General features: G+C 33.0%; 1 protein-coding gene across 1 annotated transcript in view; it reads right to left on the minus strand.

The window, feature by feature from the left end:
• The window catches only part of LOC119607727, an 8,863-nt gene extending 691 nt beyond the window's left edge, over nt 1-8,172 (minus strand). The window contains exons 1-3 of the mRNA XM_037961810.1: nt 7,610-8,172; nt 3,098-3,208; nt 2,541-2,930 (exon numbers count right to left, since the gene is read on the minus strand). Of these exons, the coding sequence (XP_037817738.1) occupies nt 2,541-2,930; nt 3,098-3,208; nt 7,610-7,792 (684 nt within the window). The 5' untranslated portion in view covers nt 7,793-8,172. The remainder of the gene's footprint in view (nt 1-2,540; nt 2,931-3,097; nt 3,209-7,609) is intronic.
• Nucleotides 8,173-11,515: the final 3,343 nt, after the last annotated feature.

Below are 11,515 nucleotides of genomic sequence, written 5' to 3' on the forward strand. Positions count from 1 at the left end.
AGACTTTTGTGTCGAACACTTAAAATCGGCTCTAACTTCTTCAAAACACCTTTAAAAGGGAAAAGAGCCTCGATCTGTCATCACCTGCATTTTACGTCAAAAACTGATTTTTTGGTGGAAAAATTTAAATCTAACTTTATAAAATCATGTTTATATCGAAAACGATCTCACTTCCTGATCATGCAACTTTTTCGTTAAAATCGGCTCTAAGTTCGATAAAACACGTTTAAAGGAAAATCACTTGTGATTTTGATAAAAACTCGAATTTTCGGTCGAAAACTTAAACTATAAACATTGTTAAATGGTAGAAAAAACCCTTTCCGTAGTCATTTTACGATCAGTTTGATTCATTTCAAACCCTACCTCCTACTTTACATTTGTAGTTGGTCGATTAGTAGTCATTGGTCCACGATTTTCGAAAATCCCTTAATATTTTCGACATTTCTCATTTGTACATCAACAGTAAATAAATTAGTGATAGAAAGTTTAAATAACGGTTATAGTCGTTTTCACATTCCTGTTTTGCAATTGATCAATCTTCGTCTGTATTGGACTGATCTCCTCGGCAATATTGCTTCATAGATTTTTATGTTTAGTGGTATTCTCTCCTTTAGTAGGGTAGTTAACCTCCTTTTGCCTTATTGTCGGCATCGTATAGGTTCAATCATAAATATCAGAGTTATTGCTGGTCTTATCTATTCAGATTTCTGAGCCATTTCTACCTATTGCTGATGTTACAGGCGTGGAAATTGCAGACTAGATCTTAGCATCATCTCTCTTCGGTATTGATGAGACCTCTTTAGGTAAAGATGATAGTACATCAAAACTGTACGAGTTTGTGATCAATAAGGCACGGGTATAGTCGTGTTCTGGCGTTGATCAGTCTTTATCTGAACGAAAATAGTATATATAGTCCTAATAGTCTACTAAATCTTGTACTATTTTTCTAATATATGTATATATGGAAAAACTGTCGGTAGGTTTTGCATATAGCGGCTTAGATGCTGTCACCTTATCAAGTCTTCCTTACCGGTATCGTAAGGATTCAATCCATTAACACCAGAGAGCATATCAAAATTACTATTGCACTGCGTTCACTGAAAGTAGGGAACATCACTTTGGTGCTCCCTTCTTGTCAGGCATGGAGGAGCTTTTTGGGATAGGTCTGAAATGAAACCGGTTGGTTAAGTTCTGGAAGCAGAGACTGACATCAAAACACACTCCTGCGACCACTAGGGGACCGACTGCTTCTGTAACAGCTGCCCTCGATACCTAACCTAAGTTATCATCCGAATAGAAAGTATCTGATCTATAAATACAATCCCGGTAGCAGAGCTGCATACCAAATTTCCTGAAATCCAATCTATATCCATTACTTATAATCCAGGCGTAATCAGTCTGGTTTTGTTAGAAATAGTTCACGTTTGACTACCAAACAGTTAATGACCGGGTAAGTCCGCTTGGAGGCTTCCATTGTCATCTTCAACTTGAAGTATTAAACATTTAATACCAAAGAGATTGTCTTAGTTGTAATCCAAATAGAAAGTATCTAATCCAAGAAAAGTTGTAGTCATATCAGATCCTATCTGTCCATTACTTTTAATCGAAGCGTAAACTGTCTGGTTCTGATAGAAATAGCTGAATTTTGTAGATCACGTTTGACGACCAAACACTTTTTGACCTGGTCCATTTAGAGGCATCTTCTGCTTGAAGGTTTGTGCTTTTAATACCAAGTGAAAGTTATATAATTTATCACAAATCAATATCTTTCGATCATGATATGAGTAATTGCAATCAAATATAATACCCCACGGGAGAGTCGTAGTCACAACTACTTCTTTAACTAGGAATCTCCTTAAGAGAACTTGGATTTGGATTTGTACGCATTTTATAAAAATGAAGAGGTGATGTGGAATATGGTTATGCACCTTAAGAGAAGGAAACTAAGTAAGGTTAGTTTCGAAGTAGTACCTTGGAATCCAAGTGCAAGTTGTCTGTTCTATTAGAAATGTCTGACTGATCCTTGTAGCAGTTTCAACTATCAACTCCAAAATTCGGCTATGTTTCATATGAAAGAGAGACCCCTACCTAGTCCAGGTATTGGCATACTGATCTGAATATAAGGGACCGATACTGTGAAGTTTAGGACGGGTCTAAGAACTAAAAATAAGCATCCCTCGAATCAATAGACATAAAACCTAAATCCACAAAATTTTATTGCTCCTAGGAAGAACAATTTTCTCTATTTCTCGAGACGAAGAGGGAACGAATTCCCAAAATCCAATAAAATATGCAATAGTCAAAGTATAATATAAGAATTTCTATTCAAAATCATATATCCACTTCTTCAACTAATATTTCGTCTAAAAACAAACACCTTGAAGTCAATTAAATAACATCTTTCACATTGTAAATTCTTTAAACATTTTAGCAAATTTAGCACATAACTCATTTACAACAAAATGCTATAAATTCATCAATTAACCAATCAATTAATTGACCTAATTTGGACCACAATATTCTTTTTGCTCTTTACTTACATCTTGACTCAGTCCCTGTGGTTCACGACTCAAGACAATCGTATAAATGCTATGATGTAAATCACTCGAACAGAATGTCAATACTAAATGATCACTGACAGCTTTGACCACCTGTACGGTGCCGGTAAATTGACTGTATTTATTAAGAGCCACCATTGAGCCGCGTTGTTCGCCAACATTTGTCCAGAGACCCGGATGATTCATGGTATAATTGAAATTATACTCAATATTGTCATCTTTTTCGCTCCAAATCAAACGTAAATATCTGGTACTTAAATGTGAGTGTCTGGAGTTTGCAGTTACATCATATTGCTGGCCATTCGATGACGTTGATGCTGTTGCCATTGTGTCTACTCTTCTGTAACTAGTAGGCTGATAATAATCACGCATCTGTGTATTTGAAATAGAAAAAATATACTGATTTTTTTTTCTAAACAGTTTTTAGATTTTTTTATTTGTTTTGTTTTTTTATTAAAATTATGTAGTAGAGTTAAATTAATAATTTAGTTTATGAGTGGCTTGACAGATTGACTGTACGTACTACTATTACTACTCACTTGATCTGTGACATCATTTAAATTTATCATCACACAACTGTCGTAACGATATACGCCTGGTATATCTTGTGTATGCATTATGATTTCATTACCATACCAGTTACCAGTTATCTGAGGGAAAAATGTAAAAAACAAGTATGTAAAATTAATTTATTGAACCTGTAGTTTTTTTAAAAATTTTATATATTAATATTTTTGGACATGTGTAGTAATTGACCTTTAATTTTGGTTACAACCTCTCTAATTAAAAATGAAATTTATATCTCAATTATTTATTACTTATAGGGTAAGGGTCAGTAGACATTAAAACCAAGCAATTTTTTGACGAAAGCCTCATTTTTACCCTATATGGACCCTCAGATCTTAGATGAGAATTCAAAAAGTTTCAAGCTTGAACTTGATTCAGTTCAGTTCAGTTCAGTTCTAGTTCAGTTCTAGTTCGTTCTAGTTCAGTTCTAGTTCAGTTCAGTTTCAGTTCAGTTCTAGTTCAGTTCTAGTTCAGTTCTAGTTCAGTTCTAGTTCAGTTCTAGTTCAGTTCTAGTTCAGTTCTAGTTCAGTTCTAGTTCAGTTCTAGTTCAGTTCTAGTTCAGTTCTAGTTCAGTTCTAGTTCAGTTCTAGTTCAGTTCTAGTTCAGTTCTAGTTCAGTTCTAGTTCAGTTCTAGTTCAGTTCTAGTTCAGTTCTAGTTCAGTTCTAGTTCAGTTCTAGTTCAGTTCTAGTTCAGTTCTAGTTCAGTTCTAGTTCAGTTCTAGTTCAGTTCTAGTTCAGTTCTAGTTCAGTTCTAGTTCAGTTCTAGTTCAGTTCTAGTTCAGTTCTAGTTCAGTTCTAGTTCAGTTCTAGTTCAGTTCTAGTTCAGTTCTAGTTCAGTTCTAGTTCAGTTCTAGTTCAGTTCTAGTTCAGTTCTAGTTCAGTTCTAGTTCAGTTCTAGTACTGTTCAGTTCAGTTCTAGTTCAGTTCTAGTTCAGTTCTAGTTCAGTTCTAGTTCAGTTCTAGTTCAGTTCTAGTTCAGTTCTAGTTCAGTTCTAGTTCAGTTCAGTTCTAGTTCAGTTCTAGTTCAGTTCTAGTTCAGTTCTATTTCAGTTCTTGTTCAGTGAGTAATAATTTGATATGAAAGTGTTTCTAATTATTGAAATATCATCAGTTTCCAACATTCAAGTGATTCATTCACGACCCTACAAAGCATTTTGCAGATCGCCTTAACTTTACACTTTAATTTTTTTTCACATACTGCTTATATGTACATATTTGTTTATGGTTGAAAAATTAGTTTAAAAACACAGATAACACAGCATTGCATTTGATAATTGTATAATTTAATTAATCAATTTAGATTTGGAGGAAGCATTGTTTACTCTGGATGAATATGCAGACGAGTAGCAGTAGTATCACATCTCCATATCATCACATTCAAATTCACATCGAAGGCTGTGAGTCTGTGACGAGAGAGGAGTGCATGTAAAAAAAGGTCATTTGGAGTCAATATATTTATGGTTTCCCTTGTTTGTGTCACATTCTTTTGTAACACACTTTATGTGGGTTGAAGTTTTAACTCGAAAATTGTTATTGTTATTATTCGAAATAGAAAGTTCAGAAGGTGAGGGAAAATGTCTAACATACGTAGTGTAGTTGTTATGATGAACTTTATGTTAAACAATAAATATTAATTTAAATTGAATTATTAGTTTTAGAATTAGCTTTTAAAAGAAAAGCTATTAAATTAAACTCGAAGCTGTTAAAATATATTAGATGTTTTTACAAAATCCTCTGAACATTGCATTACGAACATCGTATGATTCATCTCAACGTGGTATTCGTCTCGGTCTGAACCTAGACTATTGGTCAGTCTACAGTTTAGAATATAGTCGACATCATCTAGATACTAGACTAGAATGTAAGCTAGACTATAGACCAGACTATAGACTAGACTATAGACTAGACTATAGACTAGACTATAGACTAAACTATAGACTAGACTATTGACTAGACTATAGTCTAGACTATAGACTAGACTAGACTAGACTAGACTAGACTATAGACTAGACTATAGACTAGACTATAGACTAGACTAGACTAGACTAGACTAGACTAGACTAGACTAGACTAGACTATAGACTATAGACTAGACTAGACTATAGACTAGACTAGACTAGACTAGACTAGACTATACTATACTAGACTATAGACTATAGACTATAGACTATAGACTAGACTAGACTATAGACTATAGACTAGACTATAGACTAGACTAGACTAGACTAGACTAGACTAGACTAGACTAGACTAGACTAGACTAGACTATAGACTAGACTATAGACTAGACTAGACTAGACTAGACTAGACTATAGACTAAACTATTGACTAGACTATAGACTAGACTATAGACTAGACTATAGACTAGACTATAGACTAGACTATAGACTAGACTATAGACTAGACTATAGACTAGACTATAGACTAGACTATAGACTAGACTATAGACTAGACTATAGACTAGACTATAGACTAGACTATAGACTAGACTATAGACTAGACTATAGACTAGACTATAGACTAGACTATAGACTAGACTATAGACTAGACTATAGACTAGACAATAGACTAGACTATAGACTAGACTATAGACTATAGACTAGACTAGACTAGACTATAGACTAGACTATAGACTAGACTATAGACTAGACTATAGACTAGACTATAGACTAGACTATAGACTAGACTATAGACTAGACTATAGACTAGACTATAGACTAGACTATAGACTAGACTATAGACTAGACTATAGACTAGACTATAGACTAGACTATAGACTAGACTATAGACTAGACTATAGACTAGACTATAGACTAGACTATAGACTAGACTATAGACTAGACTATAGACTAGACTATAGACTAGACTATAGACTAGACTATAGACTAGACTATAGACTAGACTATAGACTAGACTATAGACTAGACTATAGACTAGACTATAGACTAGACTATAGACTAGACTATAGACTAGACTATAGACTAGACTATAGACTAGACTATAGACTAGACTATAGACTAGACTATAGACTAGACTATAGACTAGACTATAGACTAGACTATAGACTAGACTATAGACTAGACTATAGACTAGACTATAGACTAGACTATAGACTAGACTATAGACTAGACTATAGACTAGACTAACTAGACTATAGACTAGACTATAGACTAGACTATAGACTAGACTACTAGACTAGACTACTATAGACTAGACTATAGACTAGACTATAGACTAGACTATAGACTAGACTATAGACTAGACTATAGACTAGACTATAGACTAGACTATAGACTAGACTATAGACTAGACTATAGACTAGACTATAGACTAGACTATAGACTAGACTATAGACTAGACTATAGACTAGACTATAGACTAGACTATAGACTAGACTATAGACTAGACTATAGACTAGACTATGACTAGACTATAGACTAGACTATAGACTAGACTATAGACTAGACTATATACTAGACTATAGACTAGACTATACTAGACTATAGACTAGACTATAGACTAGACTATAGACTAGACTATAGACTAGACTATAGACTAGACTATAGACTAGACTATAGACTAGACTATAGACTAGACTATAGACTAGACTATAGACTAGACTATAGACTAGACTATAGACTAGACTATAGACTAGACTATAGACTAGACTATAGACTAGACTATACTAGACTATAGACTAGACTATAGACTAGACTATAGACTAGACTATAGACTAGACTATAGACTAGACTATAGACTAGACTATAGACTAGACTATAGACTAGACTATAGACTAGACTATAGACTAGACTATAGACTAGACTATAGACTAGACTATAGACTAGACTATAGACTAGACTATAGACTAGACTATAGACTAGACTATAGACTAGACTATAGACTAGACTATAGACTAGACTATAGACTAGACTATAGACTAGACTATAGACTAGACTATAGACTAGACTATAGACTAGACTATAGACTAGACTGTAGACTACACTATAGACTAGTCTATACACCAGACTATAGACTAGACTACAGTATGGTGTATAGATTGGACTATAGCTTAGTCTAAAGTATAGCTTAGACCGTAAAATAGACCATAGACCATGGCAACGATATAAAGCATACAATCTACATACTAGGATATACTCTATGGACTAAACTATAGACTTAAAACAGTTCTCGAGTTAGACTTATCTGTTTCGTATGTTTTTGCATTTTCACAAACAATGAACTTTATTTCAGTACACACTTTTAGATTTACAATTTTTACAATAAACCGATCACGTACTTTTGTTTTTCTGATTAATTCTAAAAAAATGTCTAACACCTGCATATATTTCTAATTGATGACATATTTAATAAATAGCTTTGTTAATTAAATCTTAAATTTTATTTGAATATTTTAAATATTTTTGAAATTTATTTTAACACAATTTCAACTCATGTTATTTGTTTTCCATTCAGCATTTACGCACTTGTTTGATATCCACAGAATGTTGAGGTTTAATATTCAAACACAACATTGATGGAGGATGATGTTGTCTGGTTTCAGTTGAATCACCACCGTTTCGAGACGGAACATAGGTTTCGTATATAGAATCAGCGTTTGCATGATATGCAAATAATATTAATATAACAGCGGTAAGTTTGTTTAACATTGTATTCGTTTGTTTCTATTGAATTCTTATCAAATTTGCACCAAGATTCCAAAGAAATTGTAATTTTATTACGATTTGTTTTACTTTTTTTGTTTTTAATTTTCTTTCGTTTCGCGATCGTGTGATCTGTATGAACTACAACGAGATAATAAACGCTTTGAACCCAGTAGAAAAAGTAAGAAGGAATTAATTGACTCAAAGTTTTATTTTTTTTAATTCGAGCACTTTTTCATACAATCATCTAAAAGATGAATTTTATTTTACTGTTTGGAATTGTTCGTGGTGGATACACAAGGAAAAATCAACTACATGCGACAATAACAAAAAGTTATAATTGAACTTAAACGGTTTTTTTCTTCCATTACTTTTGATGTCGTTTCATTATTAGTTAAACTCAAATTGTGGGGGTTATTGTCACAGTAGTTGTGCGATGATGATTGCTGTAGGTTTGAGTTCTTTATAGTTACGCGTAAATAGATCTTGTGGCACGTTTACCGTTATATGCTCAACATCAATGTATACAATTTAAGTACGACTGTCATATCCATACTCTCATTGTAGTGAGTGTGTTTTATCATCGTATTTTTATTGATCGTGTACACGAAATCTTTAATTATGTTGAACTCAAATAAGTTTTTAAATTTTGCTCTTATTTCATTTTCAAAATGAGTAACATAGCAGAAAAGAATTAACCAAGATATTATTAGTACCCTATTCTAGGTATATGAATCTGAATCATTATATAGACTCTAGCTAAAGCCTTGATTAACATATTATAGGCTATAGAATAGTCTATATAGGCCAGAATATAGGGCAGTTTGGACTATAGATCAGACCAGACAAGATTTACTATATGCAAGAGTATAGTCTTAGCTATATACTAAACTATAAACTAGAATGTAGACTAGAATATAGACTATACTATATATTAGCCTATTGATTAGATTATATACTAGATTATAGGCTAAACTAAAGACTAGACTACAGATTATACTATAGATTAGACTAGAATATAGACTACACTACAAACTAGACTATAGGCTACACTACAGACTAGACTATAGGCTACACTCTAGAGTAGACTATAGGCAACACTCTAGACTAGACTATAAACTAAACTATAGACTCGACTATAGACTAGACTATAGACCAGACTATAGACTAGACTATAGACTAGACTATAGACCAGACTATAGACTAGACTATAGACTAGGCTATAAACTAGACCACAGACTAGACTATACCCTCGACTATAGACTAGACTACAGACTACACTATAGCATAGACTATAGACTAGACTATAGACTAGACTATAGACTAGACTATAGACTAGACTATAGACTAGACTATAGACTAGACTATAGACTAGACTAGACTAGACTATGCTATAGACTAGACTATAGACTAGACTATAGACTAGACTATAGACTAGACTATAGACTAGACTATAGACTAGACTATAGACTAGACTATAGACTAGACTATAGACTAGACTATAGACTAGACTAGACTATAGACTAGACTATAGACTAGACTATAGACTAGACTATAGACTAGACTATAGACTAGACTATAGACTAGACTATAGACTAGACTATAGACTAGACTATAGACTAGACTATAGACTAGACTATAGACTAGACTATAGACTAGACTATAGACTAGACTATAGACTAGACTATAGACTAGACTATAGACTAGACTATAGACTAGACTATAGACTAGACTATAGACTAGACTATAGACTAGACTATAGACTAGACTATAGACTAGACTATAGACTAGACTATAGACTAGACTATAGACTAGACTATAGACTAGACTATAGACTAGACTATAGACTAGACTATAGACTAGACTATAGACTAGACTATAGACTAGACTATAGACTAGACTATAGACTAGACTATAGACTAGACTACTAGACTATAGACTAGACTATAGACTAGACTATAGACTAGACTATAGACTAGACTATAGACTAGACTATAGACTAGACTATAGACTAGACTATAGATAGACTAGACTAGACTATAGAATAGACTATAGACTAGACTATAGACTAGAGATAGACTAGACTATAGACTAGACTATAGACTAGACTATAGACTAGACTATTAGACTAGACTATAGACTAGACTATAGACTAGACTATAGACTAGACTATAGACTAGACTATAGACTAGACTATAGACTAGACTATAGACTAGACTATAGACTAGACTATAGACTAGACTATAGACTAGACTATAGACTAGACTATAGACTAGACTATAGACTAGACTATAGACTAGACTATAGACTAGACTATAGACTAGACTATAGACTAGACTATAGACTAGACTATAGACTAGACTATAGACTAGACTATAGACTAGACTATAGACTAGACTATAGACTAGACTATAGACTAGACTATAGACTAGACTATAGACTAGGAACTATAGACTAGACTATAGACTAGACTATAGATCTAGACTATAGACTAGACTATAGACTAGACTATAGACTAGACTATAGACCTAGACCTATAGACTAGACGATAGACGAGACTAAGAGACTGAGACCCTATAGACTAGACTATAGACTAGACTATAGACTAGACGATAGACTAGACTATAGACTAGAACTAGACTAGACTATAGACAGAGATAGACTATAGACGAGACTAATAGACTAGACTATAGACTAGACTATAGACTAGACTATAGACTAGAAAAACTATAGACTAGACTATAGACTAGAACTATAGACTAGACTATAGACTAGAACTATAGACTAGACTATAGACTAATAGACCTAGACTATGGACTAGACTATAGACTAGGACATGACTAGACTATAAGACTAGACTTGGACTAGACATAGACTAGACTATGACTAGACTATAGACTAGACTATAGACTAGACATAGACTAGACTATAGACTAGACTATAGACTAGACTATAGACTAGACTATAGACTAGACTATAGACTAGACTATAGACTAGACTAGAGATATAGATAGACTAGACTATAGACTAGACTATAGACTAGACTATAGACTAGACTATAGACTAGACTATAGACTATAGGACTAGACTATGGACTAGACTATAGACTGGACGATAGACTAGACTATAGACTAGACTATAGACTAGACTTTAGACTAGACTATAGACTAGACTATAGACTAGACTATATAGATTCTAGATTTAACTACAGGTTCGAATCTTGATTGTTTTAATTTCGATATATAGAACCCTAATATAGATTAGATAATGAACTCTTTTATAGACAAGACTATAGACTACTCTCATTAATTCCGTTATATAGAGTACATTTAAAGTCACTCTCGATCAGAATTATGTACATGTTTAAATTTTCTTTTTCTCATGCAAACAATTCTTTTAACATTAATTAATTAATAAAAACGATATTTAAAAAAAACTTAAACCATAAGAGGTTTACGCCTTCTTAATAAATAGTTGAGTAGTTTTGTTTGTACTTGAATCGAGTGGACTCAATTTTAATTGAAAATAAAAAAAAAAAATATGCAAAATAATACGAGGGCAATTTTTCTTGCATTCTTTAAAATGAGGGTTCAGAGTATCTTCATGTTAATACTTGTACGTAGTATTCCTGCTCATGGCAATTACTTCAGCGATTTAAATTTCCATAAATTTTTAAATGTTTTCAATCTTCACATGGAATACGAACCTTTAGATATTTGTCTCAGAGTT

Source organism: Lucilia sericata, unplaced genomic scaffold (assembly GCF_015586225.1).
Source record: "Lucilia sericata isolate MDLA Ls3-8-SP2 unplaced genomic scaffold, ASM1558622v1 Contig000738F_arrow, whole genome shotgun sequence".
NCBI classification, from domain to species: domain Eukaryota; kingdom Metazoa; phylum Arthropoda; class Insecta; order Diptera; family Calliphoridae; genus Lucilia; species Lucilia sericata.